The sequence below is a fragment of the Capra hircus genome, chromosome 5 (genome assembly GCF_001704415.2).
Source record: "Capra hircus breed San Clemente chromosome 5, ASM170441v1, whole genome shotgun sequence".
Classification (NCBI taxonomy): Eukaryota; Metazoa; Chordata; class Mammalia; order Artiodactyla; family Bovidae; genus Capra; species Capra hircus.
Genome location: NC_030812.1, coordinates 41,871,211 through 41,896,737, shown reverse-complemented (window position 1 = coordinate 41,896,737; position 25,527 = coordinate 41,871,211). Strand labels below are relative to the sequence as shown.

The following is a 25,527-nucleotide window of genomic DNA, read 5'->3' as shown; positions in this document are numbered from 1 at the left end:
TAGAAATACAAACTAAATGATAAAACCAAGTAGATTAGGTACAACAAAAAATGTAACAAAAGGAGAGAAAATTTAAAAAGAAATGAAGAGAAGGGAAGGAAAGAAAGAAGGAGGGGAGAGGAGGAGGGAGGAAGGAAGGAAAAAAGAAAGAAAGAGGAAAAGGGGGGAGAAGCAGAGCCAGGCTGTACCCAGAATACTTATGAAACTTTGCAGGGTGGGGTGTTCCAAGACAATATAAAAGATAAGTGCATTTAGCACTGAATGATAACTAAGACCATTTGATAATAATGGTGCCACACAGAAAGTCAACAAGTAAAAACAATCATTTGGTGTTTAGTTGATTTCAAGATCTGATTACTCCCTTGCCTCATTCTGTGTATCAGGAAGAATCTCACTCCTTTATTGTTTTGAATTAACAGTATTCTAATCAGAAAGGAAAATATGATGGCTCATAAATCATTTCATGGTTGTGATGATCCTTTAACTTATTATCACACCATTTGGATTTTTCCATCGAAAAATCTACAATTATTTATTCAGCATCTTCTGATTGTCAAGGACTGTGCTAAGTGAAAAAGAGAAAATGGGAGCAAAGCAACTATCCTCGAACTCATAGAGTTCCACTTCAACTTCCTACAATTATAAACAATAACAAAACAGCACAGCAGTTCATCATCTTGACAAAGGCAGATGCATACGAGCTAGCTGCTGAAATCTAGAACCCATAAATGAAGTTGAGAGGCCCACACACCTCTAGTATTTTCATTCTTGCCATGCCAGTACCAAGACTGTGCTTCTGCCTTGATATACTGGTAAGCACTGTAGTTCACTCTTGGGTTCTGGACCTGCCCTGAACTCAGGTTCACTTCCTCAGGAACTATTATCCAGCCCATCCCTTCTTGTGCCTAGCTCACCAGGGCCTAAACTTTGAACTTCTCTGTCTTACCTTTTCCCTCTTTCTTAAAAGCAGTTTGACTACCTGAATGACAACCACCTGAATAACAAATTTAGAGCTGTCTGGTTGGGAAGATGCCCTGGAGAAGGGAAAGGCTACCCACTCCAGTATTCTGACCTGGAAAATTCCATGGACAGTCCACGGGGTCACAAAGGGTTGGACACGACTGTGTGACTTTCACTTTCAAAATTCCTGCTTTCTGGGGCCATTAAAATACTGACAGGATTATTTGCCTTCGACAAGTCAGATCTGCTAGAATAAGATCATGCTTTGAGATACAAAATGCAACTTAAAATATAAATACTTTCACCTACTTGAAATACGATCTTAGAAAAGCTATTTAACCTCCCTACACCTCCTTTGTAATAAGATTAACAAAATCTTTCTTGGATTGTTGCTGTAAGGACAAGAAAAGTACCTGTCCTTTATAGCAGGCACTTAAGAACTGTTATGGTTATCATCACCTTAATGAAGTTAGTGTTTTAGAATCCAAGTTTAGCATATTTCTTTGAAAACTGAAGTGTAAAGTTTATCAAATTTCTGGATCTACAAGAATTTCAGGTTTTTTCTAGAACCTGATCCTCCCATGTCACATTTCCTCTTCTTCACACTGGCTCCTAAGGTCCCGAAATACTCAACCCAAAACAGAGATATAAATGATCTAATTTTGTTAGAAGATGTCATCTGGGTACTTTAAACAAAATTGCCCTCCAGGAAGTAATTATAAGCTTTTATTATGACTTTATTTTCCTTCCTAAAATTTTAGATTTCTGTGGGATCAATGAAATGTCAAAAGTAAGAATAAAAAGAAACTGGAGACAAGTGATATGATTTCTGAACTGTTTATGCTGATATTTTTGTCCTTATTAAATTTACCTTTCATAAATTAACAAACTTTTGTACACTCCCCAGATTTTGAAAATTGATTTCAGTGTTATTTTTAACACAATTAAAGTGTTCCAAAATACAACTTTGCAAGCAGATAAGCTCATAATCCTGTAGTTCAAGAACTCTTTATCAAAGAAAGTATGCAAGATGGCCAACCTGTCTCAAATCTAGTTTAGAAAATCTAGTTTAGAAACTATCTCATAAGCAACATAATCAAAACAAACAAAATAAGTCATATTACACCTAACCAAAAATAGAAACACTATCCCATAGAATCCCATTTTTATTTTATTTGTGGTCATGCTGTGGCTGGCAGACTTTTAGTTTCCTAAAAGGGATTGAATCCAAGCCCAGGCAGTGAAAGCACTGAATCCTAACCACTAGACCACCAAGGAATTCCCTAGTATCTCATTTGAAATGAGGTAGTTGCTGAAGAGATGAATGATGCCTCGCAGAAAACCTATAAACTTTTATGTTACAGATTGGAGTTATAACTCATTTGCAAAATTACATCTCTGAATCTCAATTTACTCATATGATAGATAGGTAACAGCTGCTCTGAAGAAGATATCTGGTTATTAGAAATAAAATCCTGAAGTATTGGAACATAATAAATGTTCTGCATGCTGGACGACAAATCTCTTGAGCAATCCATGTTGTCCTTTCCTTATTCATATTAATCTTTTCCTCTGTTGAGTCAGAAGAGACAGTTTTCCCATTACATTAACATATAGGTATTTCTTTTTCAATTAATTCTTCCCCTAGAGGTGGTAAGTGGTGTATCACAACTGGTATAATGAACCCCTGAGGGGCGTAGCCAGTAAGAGGTACACAATCTGCAGATTACTTAAAAACAATATTGTAATCTATTAATATACAGACTACATCTTAATATTACCATACTCTTAACATGCATGTGCATGAAAAGTTGCTTCAGTTGTGTCGAACTCTTTACAACCCAATGGACTACAACCCACCAGGCTCCTCTGTCCATGGGATTTTCCAGGCAAGAATACTGGAGTGGGTTACCATGCCATCCTCCAGGGGATCTTCCGGACCCAAGGATCGAACCCATGACTTCTGGTCTCCTGCATTGACAGGCAGGTTCTTTACCAATAGTGCCAACTGGGAAGCCCATACTCTTAACAGTTCTAAGCAATGTCAGTGATAACTTCCCACCCTTTCACATCCTGCCCTTGGTAAGCCACCTTTACTGATTTCCTTTCTGCTGGCTCCCAAGGTTTTAGTCACTCATCAGAAAGAAACATAGTGTGGCTAGCAGTGCACACTCTGATAATGAAACATAACTAAGAAACTTCTTAGTACAAAATAGACTGTCAATATCTTGGCTAAGTTAGCATTGGTTCTGATGATGAAACATACATGCAATTTTCTTTGACTTTGAAATCTGTAGTTTTGAAAAGAATCACTTGAAAAAAATAGCATAAAAGTTAGCAATTAAATCACAATCTTAAAGGCTATAACTGGACATCTCTCAAGCCTGCATTTGTACATACAAAAATTGGAATCGAGCATTAGCCAAAATATTGCTTATGAATCTTAATACTTCCAAAAGTTTCTTTTCCAAATCACATCTTAGATGATTTTAGTTTGGATATTATGATGTTTTATGTGAATGCATTTTTAGAAGGCAGAATGGCTTTATTTTTTATTATATTTATCCCCATTCAGCACTGCAGGGTTTAGCTCTAATTGATGACTGTGAAACACCTAGGTGCCACAAGAAGCACTGTAAAGCACTATAAAAACTCTAGACATGTATATTCATTTTTCAAAAAAAACACTTAAAGTGCTGCATCTTCTGGCAAGAAGTGGTTCCTGAGATAACATATCCAATACAATGCCACCAATTTCATAAACTAAGACAAACATTTTATAGCATCATGCACTTGCTTCAAGTAGTTTGCAAAAAATCCTTATGGGGCTTGTTAATAATGGCACTTACTGATATTCAACTCACCTTTAAAATGGCATATTAAGAAACCAGCTTTGAGCCTCTACAATGAGCTTATAATAGGTAGGAAGGTAGCTTTAGCTCTTCTTCTAAGACTTTTTAATTAGAGTGGAATGTAAATCTTTTCTGTATAATTTCGGACAAGTTTTAGATTCAGTGTCAAGAGTTTGGGCGATTGACTGCAATGGAAGGAATAACCTGGCATTATCCTTCAAAGAGAATTTAACTTTAAAAAAGACTTTTACTGACTTTATAAAGTTGAATATGTCTTTTTCTCTCCCTGTCTCTGATAATTAGGACATTTGCCACCAACAATATTATGATGATCAAATGAGTAAAGACATATTAAAACTTTAAACAAATTCAGATTATTCAGAAAAATAATAGCTATTTGCTATTTAATCCACAAAATCAGCCTATGAGATAGGTATTATTATTTTTATTTTTGTTCGTATTTCATAGAAACATAAACAGGTTTTGCTAGCAAGGAAAGATCTCAGATTTGAACCAGGCAGTTAGTACCAGAACCCAAATTCTTGGTCATTATAATGCATTGTCATCAGTTAAATTCAGAATTCAACAAATTATAACCCCGGTTCAGCTGAAGGATACGACAGAACTGGGTTTTAGGATAAATGATTATGGATTAGAAATTGTACTCTTTAAGAGCATTTGAAAAATAAGAGTATTTTAGAATTTAGTTCAGTTCAATTACTCAGTCATGTCCGACTCTTTGAGACCCCATGGAATACAGGACGCCAGGCTTCTCTGTCTATCACTATCTCCCGGAGCTTGCTCAAACTAATGTCCATTGAGTCAGTGATGCCCTCCAAACGTCTCATCCTCTGTCCTCTTCTCCTCCTGCCTTCAATCTTTCCCACCATCAGGGTCTTTTCCAATGAGTCAGTTCTTCCCATCAGGTAGCCAAAGTATTGGAACTTCAGCTTCAGCATCAGTCCTTCCAATGAATATTCAGGACTAATTTCCTTTAGGATTGACTGGTTTGGTCTTCTTGCAGCCCAAGGGACACTCAAGAGTCTTCTCCAACATTACAGTTCAAAGCATCAATTCTTCAGTGCTCAGCTTTCTTTAGGGCTTCCCTGTAGCTCAGCTGGTAAAGAATCCGCCTGCAATGCAGGAGACCCCGATTTGATTCCTGGGTCAGGAAGATCCCCTGGAGAAGAGGACAGCTACTCACTTTAGTATTCTGGCCTGGAGAATTCCATGGACTGAATAGTCCATGGGGTTGCAAAGAGTAGGACACGACTGAGCGACTTTTACTTTCAGCTTTCTTTAGGGTTCAACTCTTACATCAATACATGACTCCTGAAAAAACCACAGCTTTAACTAGATGGACCTTTGTTGGCAAAGTGATGTCTCTGCTTTTTAATATGCTGTCTACATTGGTCATGGTTTTTCTTCCAAGGGGTAAACGTCTTCTAATCTCATGGCTGCAGTCACCATCTGCAGTGATTTTGGAGCCCAAGAAAACAGTCTGTCACTATTGTCTGTTTTCATTGTTTCCCCATCTATTTGCCATGAAGTGATGGGACTGGATGCCATGATCTTTGTTTTTTGAATGCTGAGTTTTAAGCCAGCTTTTTCACTCTCCTCTTTCACTTTCATCAGGAGGCTATTTAGTTCCTCTTTCTGCCGTATGTGTGGTGCCATCTGCACATCTAAGATTGTTGATATTTCTCCTGGCAATCTTGATTCTAGTTTGTGCTTCATCCAGCTTAGCATTTCTCATGATGTACTCTACATATAAGTTATATAAGTAGGATGACAATATACAGCCTTGATGTACTCCTTTCCCAACTTGGAACCAGTCCATTGTTCCTTGTCTGGTTCTAACTGTTGTTCTTGACCTGCATACAGATTTTTCAGGAGGCAGGTAAGCTTGGTCTGGCACTCCCATTAGCAACCATTTATTTAATTGACTTAATGTTTTTCCAAACATTTCTCTCTTATTTTGTCTTTCCTGGAACTTGCCAACTTAGCATCTCTCCTATTACCTTCTCTGATGCCCCCTTTCAGTTAGTATGTAAGGAAAATAAGCAGTTCATGCTCCTAATCTTGATCTTGCCTTCCTCCAAATCACTAAAACCAGATATAGAGTTGAAATAATTTCTCACAGAGGCAACATAAAAGCATTTTTTTCTTTTCCTGGAAAGTCTAGTCTATCAGTTTTGTTTTTTGGTGCTTGTGATATGAGCTATAGAAAGAAGGTCACAGATGAAAAAATCTGAGCTAGACAGACATGGAGGTTTGTAATTTAGTAAAATAAATTTTCATACTCTTTGCTTAAAGTTCATGCTTGTTCTAATGTTTCATTATGCTAAGAGATTTGGGCAAAAGAGTGGGAAGTCAGGCTTAAAATGGCTTTCTAATTAATCTGTATTTATTCAGGGTCTACTGTATGCTCTGTTCTATAAAAATATTTTTAGATTGCCAGTCTCTTTACAGAAAAAGACTTCCCTGGTGGCTTAGATGGTAAAGAATCTGAGTGCAATGCAGAAGACCTCGGTTGGATCCCTGGGTCAGTCAGATCCTCTAGAGAAAGGAATGGCAACTTGCTCTAGTATTTTTGCCTGGAGAAACCCGCGGACAGAGGAGCCTGGCTGACTACAGTCCATGGGGTCGCAGAGAGTTGGACACAACTAAGCGACATTTGAGGAGAAAAGTGATACAAATGAACAACTAACATGGCACTCAGAGAAACTGGCAACCACTGTATATAAGTGATTGTGAGGTTCATTGGGGACCAGGTAGATGACATTTTGGGCTTTAGTCAGAGGAAGTAAATGACAGTCTGCAGGCCTACAAGATTCTAATACACTGAATTTTCTGATAAAAATGTAGACTAGGGTTTCAGATTGACATGATGGTTGCTTAGGGGTTACTCAGTGTGCATGAGAACTTGAGATCTGTTTTCCCCTTTCATCTGCCAGTCAAAGAAATGTGAAAAACTTTATAGGTAATTTTTTTCCCTTGGTCGTGTTAGTGGTAGAGTGGAGTTTCATAAAGGCCTAAGAGACACAGATGATGGAAAGTCAGACAAAACAAAGTTTAAATTTATGGTGCTGTCTTCAGATAATTACATTGTGAGCTGTTGTCTGTAGAGGTCAATAAACCCACTTCACAAATAATAATTATATAAAAATGGTGATGTTACCTTAAAGGAGTATTTAGATTTCAGAACTGTCTCTGATTTTAAATGAATCTGACATTGTCCTTACCAATGATAACTAGGATATTCAGTGTCATACATTAAGAATTACTAAGTAAACATCTTTGGTTGCCAATTATACCAGACTTTTGGAATTAAAATTATTTTTAATAAGAAATAAAATAATCACAGGGAAAAACATACAGAGTATGATTAAAAATAATAACCACACAAGGTCAACAACCCAGAAGAGGCATTTTCTTTCTTTTCTTTTTTTTTTTTTTTACTCTATAGTAAGCTCTCCTTTGTGGATATTATTCTATTTAGAAAATAAAACTCTTTACTACCACAAGTCATGAATTCTAGTTGTATCTTATGCTCCAAAGAAAGCATGGTGCTGCTTAGAAAAAAACAAACAAACAAAAACAAAAAAGGAAACAAACAAACAAAAAGCTAAAGGAAAAAAGGGCTAAAAATTAAGTTTTTATTTCACATAATGTTTCCATAAAAATTGGACTTTGACTAATTGAGAATGCATTTGTCTCATTTGCTCACTATGTACTTCCATCCATACATCTGTTTACTGCAGGTAAACAAAGGGTGTTAGGAACGGAGATAATGAATGAAAAGTAACATGCTAACAACATGATTTCACAATTAATCAGGTACATATTTATATCAATAACTACTAAAGTAATGAAACCTAGAATATCCAATATTAAGAAATAGACCTATAAAGGAGTTCCTTTGAAGGGGAAGATATTAAAGGATTATGAAAATAATTTTGTTTAATATTTAAATGTGTTCTTTCTTAATTATGCATAATTTCTACTTGGATTCATGCAAAAACAGTATTTTCACAATTTTCTATTCAATTATTTTTTGTGAGATGAAAAACAGAGATTGCATTTTCAAGTGTAATTCAAGAATTTCCTTCTGAGAGTTTAATCACAATCTGTCAGTCCTACATGTTCTACACCAGTCAACTGTTTTGCCCTCTTTGTCTAATCTTATGCTCCTACATCTTGTTCAGGGTAAGGAAAATAGTTTATACTAAATTCATGTAGAGAACAGAATGAAAACAGGAAAACCTAAACTAATATTATCTTGAATAAGCCACAGCTAGTTAGACTACCAATTTAACTGTAGTTACTCATATTTTATATGATGACTTTTCACCTTTTTTGAAGACCTCTGGTTTTATTTGTCAAGATTTAGCACAAGCAAAACATAACAATAGTTTCTCCTAAACTAGAGTAGGGTGAGTAAATTTCTGGATTGATGCCAACCAAATTAGCATAATGATGCTTACCTAAGTTAGCAACAAGAAAATCCATAAATACCAGTAGCAAATGCTGATATCTTGATATTTTAAGTTAAAAGTAAGTAGTTACTATAATTTTTTATAAAAACAAAACTGAATTCAACACGATTCCAATTACTTCTACATGTCATACTTATTCAGAAATATGGTGGAACACCTCTTCAAAAGAACTAACCTTGATAACTCCACAGATCTGCAAATAGCTTCGATCTCTAAAATAATCCTTTGGATTGCTTCATTGATTGCAACCCAAAATGCAGTTAATTTCATTGCTCTTTTTCAATGTAATCACAGGGCAAAAAGCAAGGCCAGATTAAGAAGAGTCTCTTTAGATGTGTATGGAAGAGAAGTGGTGTCAAAGATTAAGATGTGAGTTTTGGGGAAGTTTAGCTGAAGTGTTAGCCGCAGGGAAGTATGTAGCTCCCGGCTAAATTTGGCCTTAAGCCCTTAGATGAAAACCCTCAGTCTCTTTTGGTGGGACTAGGGAAGATGGAGCAGAGGAAAAGCAAAAACAAAAGGTTCTGAAACCTGTGTTTCCAAAGATACGTCTGGTTAAACATGGACTTTTACAAAGAACATCACAATGGCTAAAAAAGAGGTTCCACAGATTAAAAACTGACAGTGACTTATAGTATTTATGTATTAAATTAGCAAAGCTTAAAAGTAGTAAAGCTATTTAGTAAGGGTAAGTTACAAGTAGGAATCAAGATTGTTGGGAGAAATAACAACAACCTCGGATATACAAATGATTCCACTCTAAAGGCAAAAAGTGAAGAGGAACCAAAGAGCATCTTGTCGAGAGTGAAGGAGGAGAGTGCCAAAAGCTGGCTTAAAATTCAACATTAAAAATACTAAGATCATGGCACCTGATCCAATCACTTCATGGTAAACAGAAGGAGAAAAGTGGAAGCAGGGACAGATTTCCTCTTCTTGGCTCTAAAATCACTGCATATGGTGACTGTAGTCATGAAATTTAGAAGGTAATTGCCTCTTGGCAGGAAGGCTATGACAAACTTAGACGGTGTGTTAAAAAGCAAAGACATCACTTTGTGGACAAAGGTCTGTATAGTCAGTGCTATGATCTTTCCTGTAGTCATGGACGGATGTGAGAGCTAGGCAATAAAGATGGCAGAATGCCAAAGAATTGGTGCTTTCAAACTGTGGTGTTGGAGAAGATGCTTGAGAGTCCCTTGGAAAGCAAAGAGATCAAACCAGTCAATCTTAAAGGAAATCAGCCCAGAATACTCTTTGGAAGGGCTGATGCTGAAGCTGAAGCTCCAATACTTTGGCCACCTGATGCAAACAGTTGACTCATTGGAAAAGACCCTGATGATCAGACAGATTAAAGACAGAAGGAGAAGAGGGTGACAGAGAATGAGATGGTTGGATGGCATCACTGATTCAAAGTATATGAACTTGGGCAAACTCGGGGAGATGGTGAGTGACAGGGAAACCTGGTGTGCTGCAGCTCATGGGGATGCATAGAGTCGGACATGACTTGGTAACTGAACAACAGCAAAGTGTATGGTAAACTTGCATCAGAAAATATTATAAGTATAACTTATTATCTTTATGCTTTTATCTGCACAATAATTTAGAAATATGACAGAACTGTTTCTAAGATGTGACACTGTAGATATGCTAGATGAAGTGAACAAAAAGCTGTGCACCAGAGTTTACATTGTAATCTTGTTTATAATAGGAAAATAAAATGGACACAATTCTTCCAAGGAGTTGCAAAGAGTCGGACATGACTGAGCGACTAACACTCACTTTCAAAGTGTGCATAAACAGGTTTTTAAACTGAATTATGAACATCTATATGATGGAAAACTGTTAAAATATGGTAAATCTATAAGTACTGACAAAGAAACATATATATACAATATACATAATGAAGAAAATATACATTAGAATATTGTACATAGTGTGATCCCACTCATTAAAATAATATGTGTTTGGGAATAAATAAATGTCTAATAGTGATTATCAAGAGAGTATGATCACATGGGATTCTAGTTTCACAATAGATTATTTTCATTTTACATTACTTTCTTTTTACCATTTCACATTTCATGTTTACAATGTGAAACACAACCTAGATAGCATATTCAAAAGCAGAAACATTACTTTGCCAAGTAAAGTCCGTCTAGTCAGGGCTATGGTTTTTCCAGTAGTCATGTATGGATGTGAGAGTTGGACTGTGAAGAAGGCTGAGTGCCGAAGAATTGATGCTTTTGAACTGTGGTGTTGGAGAAGACTCTTGAGAGTCCCTTGGACTGCAAGGAGATCCAACCAGTCCATTCTGAAGGAGATCAACCCTGGGATTTCTTTGGAATGAATGATGCTAAAGCTGAAACTCCAGTATTTTGGCCACCTCATGTGAAGAGTTGACTCATTGGAAAAGACTCTGATGCTGGGAGGGATTGGGGGCAGGAGAAGAAGGGGACGACAGAGGATGAGATGGCTGGATGGCATCACTGACTCGATGGACATGAGTCTGAGTGAACTCCGGGAGTTGGAGATGGACAGGGAGGCCTGGCGTGCTGCGATTCATGGGGTCGCAAAGAGTTGGACACGACTGAGCAACTGAACTGAACTGATATTTAAAATTTGGGAGACATAATACTTCCTTTCCCAAATCTTAAAATAAAACACTAGTAAAATAAAAGTTTTTGTGGTTTCAGAAAAAATTATAATGAATAGCACTAAATACTACTGAGCTGTTTACCAGTTTACAGAATGTTTTTCATTGCAAAGAACTGGAAATCCAGACCAAGGATATATACAAAATAGTCAATAGACATTATTGAAAACATAATAACTGTCAATTATCATACTTAATTCTAGTTTGAAATGAATGTAGCTCATACTCTGCTTAGCTGTTATTCAGAAAGTTTATGTAATTCTGTATCTGCTCAATATGATTTTCCAACATTGAAGTGCACTTATCTACTAACAGGATGAGATTTCTTAATAGCAAGAGAAGAAAATAATATCTATTTTATTCTGGTTGCACTGCACAGCATGTAAGATCTTAGTTTCCTAACCAGGGATTTAACCTATGCTCCCTGCTGTGGAAGCACAAAGTCTTAACCACTAACCGCCAGGGAAGTCTCTTACAATGTCTAAAGAAATCAATAGGAAATATATTGAGAAAAATAAAAGTTATCTGTTGAAATATTTGGAATAGATGTAGCTGCATTTCTGCCTTGGTTTCATGTTCTCCATTTCAAATGGCTATAATTTATTATTTTCATACCAGTAGAGGTTTTGAAAATGACAATTTAAAACACTGTTCCTCATTTCTTATAATTAGAGTCTATCAAGAAATCCATGAAGTAACCACTCTAATAAATCTCCATAACTCACAGTTAAATAAAGTTTAAATCTTCACAAATATCAATATCTGACAGTACAATTTTTAGATATTCTGCATGCCAAAGCATCACTCTCCCTTAGGCTATTTTAATTAAACTGTATTTTTCACTAGCAGCAATGAGATAGAAAACGTTAGTTCCAAAAAGATTGAAAGTTGCCAGTACGTCAACTAAATAAACTTCATTTTTTTTTTTAGAAAAAGAGGAAATTATCAACATGAATATTACTCATGAGAGAAAGAGGGAGAAAGAGAAAGGAGGTGAGCAGAAAAGAAAAGGAGCCAATGGAGAGATGGGTAAAGTTAATTACTTTGAGGTAGTTACTATCAGGTATTAGCAATTTTACTACATGCAAATTACACTGTATAATAAGTTGATAGGTGAGAGTAAGTTTTCTGTAGGAACATAAACAAGAACTTCAGAATGAAGGGAAATAAATAAGGTATATTAAGGTCATGAAAGAAATGAAGGTAACTCATGTAAACTACAGGAAACTGAAGTGATAGGAGTGTCATGATAAAACCAGATCTCCTCACTGCATTATTAATACAAGTTAGAATTTAAATTTCATACCCAGTTGCTTATAACAAGTCCTGAAGAGCAAAGACACATAAAAATACATAATACAATAACTATCTGGCATTCCCTATTTGGATTCCATCACCAAAAGGGACAATATCTGTATACTAAGTATTAGAAACAGTGATGAACAATAGGTAAATGTGTAATTGTAGTATATGTAAAAGATACATGCATTTATTATATAAATATTTATATAAAAATGAATTGTATAAAGATTTTTCATGTCCTTTTTAGGTATAAATGTAAGTACAGTTACATTAATTATGTAGTAAATTTCAAATTCTATTTCTCCATGATCCATTTGTAAGTAAAAAATGGGTTCCAGTAAAAGTGTTGGGAAGCCAGGATGGAACAAAGTATACCTCATGGGTTGGAGCTCCATTTATACATGACTTCTATGAGAAACCCCCTCACTGATCACAGCCTTATTATAGTGAAGGGGATTGCATAACTCACTGAAGCCATGTACGCAGGGCCACCCAAGATGAATGGGTCATGGTGAAGCATTCTGATAAAATGTGGTCCATTAGAGGATGAAATGGCAACCTACTCCAGTATTCTTGCTTGGAGAACCCCATGGACAATATGAAAAGGTAAAAAGATATGGTGCCAGAAGATCATCAGCAGCTCAAGTCAAAAGCTGTCCAATAGGCTACTGAGGAAGAACACAGGGCAATTACTAATAGCTCCAATAAGAATGAAGCAGCTGCACAAAAGCTGAAATGATGTTCAGTTGTGGATGTATCGACTGGTGAAAATAAAATCTGACCTAATGCTATAAAGAAAAATACTGCATAGGAACTAGAATTTTAGGTCCATGAATCAAGGTAAATAGGAGAAGGTCAAGCAGGAGATGGCAAGACTGAACATTGACATCTACAGAATCAGTGAACTAGAATGGACAGGAGTGGTGAATTTAATTCAGATGACCATTATATCTACTACTGTGGGCAAGAATCCCTTAGAAGAAAAGGAGCAGCCCTCATAATCAACAAAAGAGTCTGAGATGCAGTACTTTGGTGCAGTTTCCAAAATGACAGAATGATCTCAGTTCAGTTCCAAGTCAAACCATTCAACATCACAGTGTTCCAAGTTTAGGCCCAAACCACTGATGCTGAAGATGCTTAAACTAACCCGTTCTATGAAGACCTACAACATCTTCTAGAACACACACACACACACACACACACACACACACACACACACACACACACACACACACACACACAAGCTCTTTTCATCATAGGAGATTGGAATGCAAAAGGAGGAAGTCAAGAGATACCCAGAAAACAGGCAAGTTTGGCCTTTGAGTACAAAGTGAAGCAGCACAAAGGCTAATGGAATTTTGTCAAAAGAACATGTTGGTCACAGCAAACACCCTTTTCCAACAACCCAAGTGATGACTCTAAACACAGAAATCACAGATTGATCAATATCAAAATAAGATTGATTATGTTCTGTTCAGCCAAAGAAGGAGAAGCCCTATACAGTCATTAAAAACAAGATCTGGAGCTGACTATGGCTCAGATCATGAGATCCTTATTGCAAAATTCAGGTCAAAATAGAAGAAAGTAGGGAAAACCAATAGGCCATTCAGGCATGACATAAATCAAATCTCTTTTAATTAAACAGGGGTGGTGATGAATAGATTCAAGGGATTAAATCAGTGCTTGAAGAACTATGAACAGAGGTTTATAACATTGCACAGAAGGCAGTGACCAAAACCATCCCAAAGAAAAATAAATGCAAGAAGGCAAAGTGATTGTCTGAGGACGTTTTACAGGTATTTGAAGAAAGAAGAGAAGTGGAAGGCAAGGGAGAAAGCAAAAGATATACCCAACTGAATGCAGAGACAAAAGAGCCTGACATGCTAAAGTCCATAGAGTTGCAAGGAGTTAAACACAATGTAGCTATTGAAAAACAACAATCTGGCAGAAAAGGTCACATTTCTTCCAGCACAGACAGTGCTATAAATTGGACACGTGTAAGCAAAAATAAATAAAATAAAATAAAATCTTGGAGGTGGTAAGCAGTATAAAAATGACAGTGGTCAAGAAGTTTACTGCTTAGGTATTATTGAAACCCATTTGCCCTAGGAATCTTCAAAAGGAGAAAATGAATAACCAATAAAATTGACTTATTCATAACAGGTTCTGAAAATATCTTTAATGATAGATTCACATGAAAATATTACTAGATTTGTACTGCTGACAATACATATTGGGTATTTCTCTCTCTCTCTCTCTCTCTCTCTCTCTCTCTCACACACACACACACACACACACACTACTCACTTAACGACTCACAAAGCAAAGCCAAGGAAACAAACTTGAAAAGAATTTTTAATTTTAAAACTTGAAATTATCATTTCAACATGCAAATTATAGCCAGATCTATCAAGCGCTTTTTTTTCCTTAAAAAAATGCTAAGAGAGTTCATCTTTTTTATCTTTTTACCTATAGTACCAAGGAGTTTATTTACATATGAATATATTTTTTATGACAAATTCAACTTTCTATTTTCCCATCTTCAAAAGACAACAATATTCACAGATATTGGAATACTAAGGAGAGTTGGCAAACATTTTTCCTTCTTAGCATGTTTTCCTTCGACTTTATTGAAACAATCACCCTGTAGTCTCAGTCTATGTCCAAGTGGCAGGTTTCCAGATGCCCGTATATAGCAAAGATTGCCCATTTGGCTAGTATAGCTTTTGTCTTGTTTTCTTAACAAACAGCAATAGGCGTTAAGCTCTCTGTTTGGGGGGAAACTGTGTTTGTCCCTTTGCCCCCACTTCGTTGGCTTGACAACACTCTAGCAATAAATCAGTATTGGCAAAAACAAAAAAGAACAACAACAAAACCCTCTTAATCATCATTTAGAAGAGGTTTACAGAAGTGATGTCTCTGACTGCTGTTGTCATGAAGTTTCTAAACACATTCAAACTTGCCTCTCAGCATTGCTTAAGCAGTGAAACAATTTCAGAAAATGACTTACCCTCCCTTAATATAGTCCAGGAATGAAACCTCTGTTTCTACCAAGAAAGACAGCAAGGTGACCTGAAGAAAGAAAACAAAAGAAAACAAAAATAAGAGAATTATATGCTAGTACTAATCGCAATCCCAACCGGACTTTTTTCTAAGTGTTAGAGAGAAAATTATATTTCCTAGCATTTTGTAAATCAATAAAGATAATCTATTTCAAACTTTGCTAGGACTGATTATTCTTACATTTAAAATTATCAGAAGAAAAGGGGCTAAAAATTAAGTAACTCCTTTCTATGACCAATTTATTTCCTTTGAAGAACAACATGCAAATTATCTACAAGGACACAGGGTTTCTTCACTTTTTCAGGTCTGCTTGATTTTCTCGTGTGATTTCATTAAATGAAGAATTCATAATGGAACTTCTTCTTCCCTCAGACACAATTCAACCCCTAAACAACTTGCAGGAAGCTAGGTTGCTATGTCATCTATGCTATGAGGTGTGCTCTATTTCAATCATTCCCATAGAAAGTTAATTTTTTATTATACACCTTCATATTAAAATCCTAATGAAAGAGTTCAGTTTTAGTTGCTTCTATTTGACACCAAATGTTTTATATATATATATATATATATTTTTTAATTCATCTATTTGAATCCTTAATGTATAACATAAAATTTGACTTACTGTTCCTGAATTAGTATATTTCTTCTTTTTTCCTTTCTTTCTAGGATTTATCACCTTAAAGAGCAGATAAAACAATTACAATGTTAGGATTTATACTGAAATATTTTAAAAATGTATAGTCCAACCTGGTGTCTTCACATCTTATGGATTTATTTACTTACTAATGTCTTTAGTTGGAGAAGGTGATGGCACCCCACTCCACTACTCTTGCCTGGAAAATCCCATGGATGGAGGAGCCTGGTAGGCTGCAGCCCATGGGGTCGCAAAGAGTCGGACACGACTGAGCGAGTTCCCTTTCACTTTTTACTTTCATGCATTGGAGAAATGGCAACCCACTCCACTGTTCCTGCCTGGAGAATTTTAGGGACAGGGGAGCCTGGTGGGCTGCCGTCTATGGGGTCGCACAAAGTCGGACACGACTGAAGCGACTTCACAGCAGCAGCAGCAATGTCTTTAGTACAACTCCTTGATGAGTCTATCAGCCGAAATGTCTCTGCAAAATGACTAGTGATTATTTTCTTTAAAAAAACTTTTTTTCAGTAATATTCTTCTCAATTACCTTAGGCATTGATTACCCTACCCATATACATCTTCTTGCTGTGAGGTCTCAAATATTAGTGATTGATTTGTAGAAAAACTATAGATTTCTCAAATAAAATATGTTTAAGATAGTTCTTATTTGATTATATACACTAATGACAAATCATTCAAATATTTGCCTCTTTAATGTCTCTGTGCATGCGTGCTAAGTCGCTTCAATTTTGTCTGACTCTTTTTGACCCTATGGAGCATAGCACTCCAGACTCCTTTGTCCAGGGAATTCTCCAGCAAGAATACTGGAGTGGGTTGCCATGCCTTCCTCCAGGGGACTTTCCCTAAGGGATCAAACTCATGTCTCTTATGCCTCCTGCATTGGCAGGTGGTCTTTACCACTAACATCACCTGGTGGTGGTGTTGGTGTTGGTGGTATAGTTGTTAAGTCGTGTCTGACTCTTGTGACCCCATGGACACAGGCTCCTGCCAGGCTCCTCTGTCCATGGGATTCTCCAGGCAAGAATACTGGAGTGGGTTATCATTTCCTCCTCCAGGGGATGTTCCTGACCCATGGGTCGAAACCAGGTCTCCTGCATTGCAGGCAGATTCTTTACCAACTGAGCTAGGAGGGAAGCCCCTTGTAGCATCACCTGGGAAAGCATTTAAGGGCTCTACTTATTGCTTAATAATGATAGTAATTTCCATCAGACACATAATAATGTGTAAAAGGTTGGAGTCCTGGTGAGAGTCCTGGTGGGAGTCACACGGATTCACAAACCTAGAAATAGGCTGACCGACTGAGGTCTCACCTGCGCACTCTGAAAAGGAACCTTGGCCCAGGACCACCCTACTGAACAAAGGTACTGGAGCCAGTCTCATCCACCCAGCAGCAAACCTAACCCACACTCACCTGAGCCCCTAGTAACAACCATACCATCAGTAGATCCTACTGTATACCTATCAATTGCTTCAATACTAAACCACCACAACTGCAGTTTTAAAGGTAGCCCCATAAGCCTGGAGAACCACCAGGAGAAGGTCTTTACCTGACAAAATAAGTCTACAGATCAGCAGGCAGCATTTATTTATTTACTTATTTATTTTCACTTTAAGAATTTTATTTAGTTCTCAATTGGGTTTTAAATGATATGACCTACGGGCTTTTCATTGTCCCATTTAATTCTGCCTGGCTAAAAATCATGCCCTACAAGGTAGGCAAGATAAGAAGCCATCTATTAGGACTTACTCCTCTTTGTCTTATCTTCTTATTGGTAGTTATAGACTCTTAACAAGAATATAAAAGTAATCTGTGTGATTTATGTTTTTTTTTTCTTCTACACAGCCTTTAAAAGAATAAATGTAGAAAAAGATTTTAACCATTATTGGAGTCAAAAACAACAACCCAAACACCTGATTAAATGCCAGCTTGTAGAGTTGCTAATTGTTTGAATGTGTTCCTTAATGCTCTTGCTGCTTGAGTTGTTTCTGATTTTTTTCTAACATTTTGTTTTGCTTTATATTTAAAATTTTTTCTGTTTTCCTTTTATAATATGTTTTTTTAATTGAAGTATAGCTGATTTACAATTTAGTGCCAATCTCTGCTGTACAGCAAAGTGACTCAGTTTTATACATATATAAATACAATCTTTTAAAATATTCTTCTCCATTATGGTTTATCCTAGGACATTGGATATAGTTCCCTGTGCTAAACAATAGGACCTTGTTGTGTATCTACTCTAAATGTATAGTTTGCATTTACCAACCCTAAATCCTAGTCACCTCTTGGCAACCACAAGTCTGATCTCTATGTTTGTGAGTCTGTTTCTATTTTGTAGATAGGTTCGTTTGTGCCATATTTTAGATTCCACATATAAGTGGTATCATATGGTATTTGTCTTTCTCTTTCTGACTTACTTCACTTAGTATAATAATCTCTAGTTGCATCCATGACGCTGCAAATGGCATTATTTTTTTATGACTGAGTAGTATTCCATTGTATATTTGTAGCATCTACTCTTTATCCATTCATCTGTCAATAGACATTTAGGTTGCTTCCATATTTTGACTACTGAGAACAGTGCTGTTATGAACATAAGGGTCTGTATACCTTTTGAATTACAGTTTTGTCTGGGTATATGCCCAGGAATAGGATTGCTGGATCATATGGTAATTTTATATTTAATTTTCTAAGGAACATCCATACTGTTTTCCATAGTAACTGCACCAACTTACATTGCCACCAATGCTGTAGGAGGATTCCCTTTTCTCCATACCCTATCTAGCATGTGTTATTTGTACACTTTTTAATGATGACCATTCTGACTGTTGTGAAATGCTACTTCATTACAGTTTTGACTTGCATTTGTCTACTAATTAGCGATGTTGAGGGTCTTTTCATGTGCCTATTGGCCAGATGTCTTTAAAGAAATGTCTATTAAGGGCTTCTGCCCATTTTCCAAATGGATTGCTAGTTTTTTGTTGTTGTTGTTGTTGTTGTTGAGTTGTATGACCTGTTTGTACATTATGGAGATTAAGCCTTTGTCAGTTGCATCATTTGTAAATATTTTCTCCCCTTCTTCAGGTTGTCTTTTCTTTGTTGTTGTTGTTGTTTTTAATGGTTTGCTTTACTATGCAAAAGCTTGTTAAGTTTGATAGGTGCAACTTATTTTAGATTTTATTTCTATTGCTTTGGGAGTCTGACCTAAGAAAACATTTGTTTGATTTATGTCAGAATGTTTTGCCTATACTCTCTTCTAGGAGTTTTATGGTGCCTTAAAATTGAAAGAGGAGAGTGAAAAAGTTGGCTTAAAGCTCAACATTCAGAAAACTAAGATCATGGCATCTGGTCCCATCACTTCATGGCAAATAGACGGGGAAACAATGGAAACAGTGTCAGACTTTATTTTGGGGGTCTCCAAAATCACTTCAGATGGTGATTGCAGCTATGAAATTAAAAGACACTTACTCCTTGGAAGGAAAGTTATGACCAACCTAGATAACATATTGAAAAGCAGAGCTATTACTTTGCCAACAAAGGTCCATCTAGTCAAGGCTATGATTTTTCCAGTGATCATGTATGGATGTGAGCTGAATCATGAAGAAAGCTGAGCACTGAAGAATTGATGCTTTTGAACTGTGGTGTTGGAGAAGACTCTTGAGAGTTCCTTGGACTGCAAGGAGATCCAACCAGTCCATTCTAAAGGAGATCAGTCCTTGGTGTTCGTTGGAAGGACTGATGCTGAAGCTGAAACTCCAGTACTTTGGCCACCTCATGCGAAGAGTTGACTCACTGGAGAAGATTCTGATGCTGGGAGGGATTGGGGGCAGGAGGAAAAGGGGACGACAGAGGATGAGATGGTTGGATGGCATCATCGACTCGATGGACAAGAGTTTGGGTAAATTCCGGGAGTTGGTGATGGACAGGGAGGCCTGGCGTGCTGTGATTCATGGGGTCGCAAAGAGTCAGACACAACTGAGCGACTGAACTGAATTGAACTGAACGGTCTTATGTTAAAGTCTTTAAGTCATTTGTTTCGTTTTGTGCATGGTGTGAGGGTGTGTGCTAACTTCATTGATTTACACGCACCTGTCCAACTTTCCTTGCACCACTTGATGAAGACAGTGTCCTTTTCTCATTTTATATTCTTGTCTCCTTTGTCAAAGATTTATTGATCACAGGTGTGTAGATTTATTTCTGGACTCCCTATTCTGTTCCGTTGATCTGTGTGTCTACTTTTGAACCAATATCACAATTTTCATAACTGTAGCTTTGTAGTACTGTCTGAAGTCTGGGAGGGTTACACTTCCTGCTTTGTTTTTGTTCCTCAGAATTGCTCTATGCTCTGTAGCCCACCAGGCTGCTGTGTCCATGGGATTCTCCAGGCAAGAATACTGGAAGGGGTTGCCATTCCCTTCTCTAAGGGATCTTCCTAACCCAGGGATCAAACCCAGGTCCCCCTCATTGCAGGCAGATTCTTTACCATCTGAGCCATCATCCTTGTTACAGCATGTGTTCAAATGTTCTTCCTTTTGGGTTTCTCAGGTGGCACAGTGGCAAAGATTCTGCCTGCTAATGCAGGAGGGTTCAATCCCTGGGTCGGGAAGATACCCTGGAATAAGAAATGGCAACCCATTCTAGTTTATTGGCAGAAAAATCCCATGGACAGAGGACCTTGGTGGGCTGTAGTCCATGGGGTCATAAAGAGTTGAACAGTACTAAGTTGAACAGTACTAAGCAATTGAATACACATAATACACATAGATATTTTTGATTCCATATTTATTTTGGGGTTATCTGTTCTAGTTTTATGAAAATGTAATGGGCAGTTTGATAGGGATCACCTTAAATCTGCAGATTGCTTTGGGTAGTTTTGACATTTTAATAATATTAATTCTTCTAATTCAAGAGGATGGGATTATCTTTCCATTTCTTTGAATCTTCTTTAATTTCCTCAGTTAATGTTTTATAGTTCTGAGCATATAAGCCTTTTACCTCTTTGGTCAGGTTTATTTGTAGGTATTTTTTTTTTTGCAATTTTGGAAAGTGCATATATATGTATATATATAACCTTCCCTTTTCTGTTATTTCATTGTTAGTGCAAGAAATGCAACTGATTTCTAAAAGTTAATATCAATTTTTTAAGCAGCAATTTCAAGTAGCATTTTATTAGGAAGAAATTTCCTATGGTCTAATTAGTGTTTACATACAAAGCAATTGATTCTCACTGAGGCTGTTGAGATGGACATACACATTTTAAGCCAGAAGTTGCAGATAAATCTTATTTCTGCATTGAGTAAACCCCTGACTCACAGAGACATAGTGGCAAAGAGTAGCTATTTTTTTTTTTTCCCAAGGGCTCTCCTCCCCTCTAAGTTAAATGAAGATGGCAAGAGAATCCTATGTTAGTTATCTGCAACACCTTAGAAACTGCTATCCAATGTGTATTTTAAAATTACTGTTATAAATGGAATTTGAAGCTCGGTAACATATGCAAAACTATCAAAGCCCTCCTTGAAACACTAATTTGAACAATGGCTGAATGAGACCGTCAGTGAGGTGATGTCCAGCTCAAAAGCTTCTGCTTCTAAGGTTGTTTTTTTCTGTCTGCAATTCAATTGGCAGGGTTTGGGGGGAGGAAGGAATAGCACCTTGAAGCTTTGGACCCTGCTATCCTTATATCAAAAGCCCTAGAAGCATGTGGAGGCTTTTAGAAGGCTGCAGGCAAATAAGAAAAAGTCACTTAAATAGGGCAGAAACAGTTGGACTGTTAAACTTGTACGAGACAGCGATGGGTCCAAAAGCATGGCAGGGTGACATTGGCAGCTTTTTCCAAGATAAGGTTTCTTTTTTTCTTTTAAATTAATTAATTAATCTTAATGGGAGGATAGTTGTTTTACAATATTGTGATGGTTTTGTGCCATACATCAACATGAATTGGCCACAGGTATACATGCGTCCCCTTCCCCTGCATCCTGAAACCCCCTCCCATCTCCCTCCCCAAGCTATCCGTCTGGGTTGTCCCAGAGTACCAGCTTTGGGTACCCTGGTTCATGCATCAAACTTGCACTGTCATCTATTTTACATATGGTAATGAACATGTCTCAGTGCTATTCTCTTAAATTATCCCACCCTTGCCTTCTCCCACAGAGTTCAAAAGTCTGTTCTGTACACATCTGTGTCTCCTTTGCTGCCTTGCATGTAGGATCGTCTGTAACATCTGTCTAAATTCCATATATATATGTGTGTGTTAATATACAGTACAGGTCTTTCTGTTTCTGACTTCACTCTGTATAATAGGTTCCAGGTTTAACCATCTCATTAGAACCGACTCAAATGCATCCCATTTTAGTGACAGTCACTCAGTTGTGTCCGACTCTTTGTGACCCCATAGACTATACAGTCCATGGAATTCTCCGGGCCAGAATACTGGGCAGCCTTTCCCTTCTCCAGTGGATCTTCCTGACCTAGGAATCAAACAGGGTCTCCTGCATTGCAGACAGATTCTTTACCAATGGAGCTATAAGGGAAGCCCATTCCTTTTTATAGCTGAGTAATATTCCATTATGTATATGTACCACAACTTCCTTATCCATTCACCTGCTGATGGACATCTAGGTTGTTCCCATTTCCTAGCTAATAGTGCTTCAATTAACAATGGGGTACATGCATCTTTTTAAGTTCTGGTTTCCTTGGGGTGTATGCCCAGCCGTGGGATTGGTGGGTAGTATGACAGTTCTATTACTAGTTTTTTAAGGGATCTCCACACTTTTCTCTATAGTGGCTGTACCAGTTTGCATTCCCACCAACAGTGTGAGAGCATTCTCTTTTCTCCGTACCTTCTCCAGCATTTATTGTTTGTAGACTTTTTGATGATGGCCATTCTGATCAGTGTGAGGTGGGACCTCACTGTGGTTTTGATTTGCATTTTTCTAATGATGAGCGATGTTGAGCATCTTTTCTTGTGTTTATTAACCATCTGTATGTCCTCTTTGGAGAAATGTCTGTTTAGGTCTTTTGCCCACTTTTTGACTGCTCATTTTTTGGGTATTGAGCTGCATGAGTTGCTTGTATATTTTGGAGACTAATTCTTTGTCAGTTGCTTCATTTGCTATTATTTTCTTCCATTCTGATGGTTGTCTTTTTACCTTGCCTACAGTTACCTTTGTTGTGCAAAACCACTGGAACAAAATAAAGTCCAGAGATAAATCCACGTACCTATGGACACCTTATTTTTGACAACGGAGGCAAAAATTTGCAATGGAGAAAAGACAATCTCTTCAACAAGTGGTGCTGAGAAAACTGATCAACTATGTGTAAAAGACTGAATCTAGAACACTTTATAACACCATACACAAAAATAAACTCAAAAATGGACTAAAGACCTAAATGTAAGACCAGGAACTATAAAACTTGTAGAGGAAAACATAGGCAGAACACTCTCCAAATAAATCACAGCAAGATCCTCTACAACCCACCTGCAAATAAAAACAAAAATAAACAGAAGTGACCTAATTAAACTTAAAAGCTTTTGCACAATGATGGAAACTATAAGCAAGGTGAAAAGACAGCCCTCAGACTGGGAGAATATAATAGGACCAAAACAACTGGATGTTAATCTTATATCATGCTATTTTGCTAAATTCATGTTTTAGATCTAGCAATTTTTGTATGGAGTCCTTGTGTGCCATATTCTCAGTCACTCAGTTGTGTCTGACTCTTTGCAACCCACTGGACTACAGCACTCCAGGCTCCTCTGTCCATGGAGTTTTCCAGGCAAGAATAGTGGAATAGGTTGCCATTTCCTACTCCAGGGTATCTTGCTGACACAGGGATCAAACCTATGTCTTCTCCGTTGGCAGGCAGATTATTGACCACTGGGCCAGCTGGGAAGTCTTTTATATACACTATTGTGTCATCTACACACAGTGACAATTTTACCTCTTCCTTTCCAATTTTGATATCTTTTATTTCTTTTTCTTGTCTGATTCCTCAGGTTAGGACTGCCAATACTATGCTGACTAGATATGGTGAGAGCGGGCATCCTTGTTTTGTTCTAGATTAGCGAGAAGGCTTTTAGCTTTTCACCTGTGAGTATTATACTGGCTGTGAGTTTGCCATAAATGGCTTTTATTATGTTGAGCTATGTTTCTTCTATTCTTACTTTGGTAGAAGTTTTTTTTAATCATTAATGAATATTGAATTTTTTAAAATGCTTTTTTTGCATCTATTGAGTTGATCATGTGCTTTTTTTCTTTTTCAATGTGGTATACTACATTGATTGATTTGTGCATGTTAAACCATCCTTGTGAACTTCGAATGAATCCCACTTGATCATGGTGTAGGAACTTTTTCTATGTGTTGTTGGACTCAGTTTGTTAATATTTTGTTGAAAATTTTTGAATCTATATTCATAAAAGCATTGACCCGTAATTTGCTTTATCGGTGGCATCTTATCTGGTTTTGGTACAGGATGATTGTGGCTTCACAGAATGTCTTGGGAGTGTTCACTCCTCTGTTTTGGAAGAGTTTGAAGAGAAACAGTTTTTCTTTGTATGTGTGATCATATTTGCCTGTGAAACCATCTGGTCCTGGACTTCTGTTTACAGGGTGCTTTTTAAAGGTAGTTTTCTTTTTTATTTTAATCATAGATTCTATTTCACTTCAAGTGATGGGTCTGTTGAATTATCTATTTCTGCTTGATTCAATTTTGGTGGGCTGTATCTTTCTAGAAAGTTGTTCATTTCTTCTAGGTTGTCAAATTTGTTGGCATATATTGTTCATAGTATTCTCTTATGTTTTTTTTTTCTGCAGTATCAGATTTCTGATACTGTCTTTTTTAATTTCTTATTTTATTTGGATTCTTTTACTTTTCTTTTTGGTGAGCCTGGCCAGAGGCATTCAATTTTCTTTATCCTTTCAAAGTACTAGATCTTGGTTTTATTGAATTTTTGTTTTATGTTTTAGTCTCTTTTATTTATTTCCTCCCCAATCTTTAATATTCCCTTCCTTCTCCTGACTTTAGGTTTTGCTAGTTCTTTTTTTTTTTTTTTTTCTAATTCTTTTAGGTGATAGGTTAGGTTGTTTGAGATTTTTCTTGATTTTTGATAAAGACTTGTATTGCTATGAGCTTCTCTCCAAGAACCACTTTTGCAGTACCTCATAGATTTTGTTGGCTGTGGTTTGTCATTGTTGCATTTTAAAATTACCTTTTGATTTCCTCTTTGATCCATTCATTTTTTAGTAGCTTGTACTTTAGTTTCCACATAATCATATTTTTTTCATGTCTTTTCCTGTGGTTGATTTCTAGTTTTATGCTGTTGCGGTCAGAGAATACGCTTGAAATAATTTCTATACTCTTAAATGTGTTGAGGTTTGTTGTGCCCAGTATGTGGTCCATCCTAGAGAATGTTTGATGTGCACTTGACAAGAATGTGTATTATGTTTTTTTTATGTAATGTCTTGAAAATACCAATTAAGTCTAACTGCTCTATTGCATCATTCAGGATCTCTGTTGCTTATTGATTTTCAGTCCAGAAGATCTTTCCGTT

At 36.8% G+C, this 25,527-nt stretch overlaps 1 protein-coding gene across 2 annotated transcripts in view; it reads right to left on the bottom strand.

Annotated features, from left to right (window-relative positions):
- CPNE8 (copine 8) overlaps nucleotides 1–25,527 on the bottom strand; it is a 257,610-nt gene that overhangs the window by 40,553 nt on the left and 191,530 nt on the right. For both annotated transcript variants that reach the window (XM_018047942.1, XM_005680172.3), the window contains exons 12-13: nucleotides 15,946–15,999; nucleotides 15,271–15,332 (exon numbers count right to left, since the gene is read on the bottom strand). In XM_018047942.1, the coding sequence (XP_017903431.1) occupies nucleotides 15,271–15,332; nucleotides 15,946–15,999 (116 nt within the window). The remainder of the gene's footprint in view (nucleotides 1–15,270; nucleotides 15,333–15,945; nucleotides 16,000–25,527) is intronic.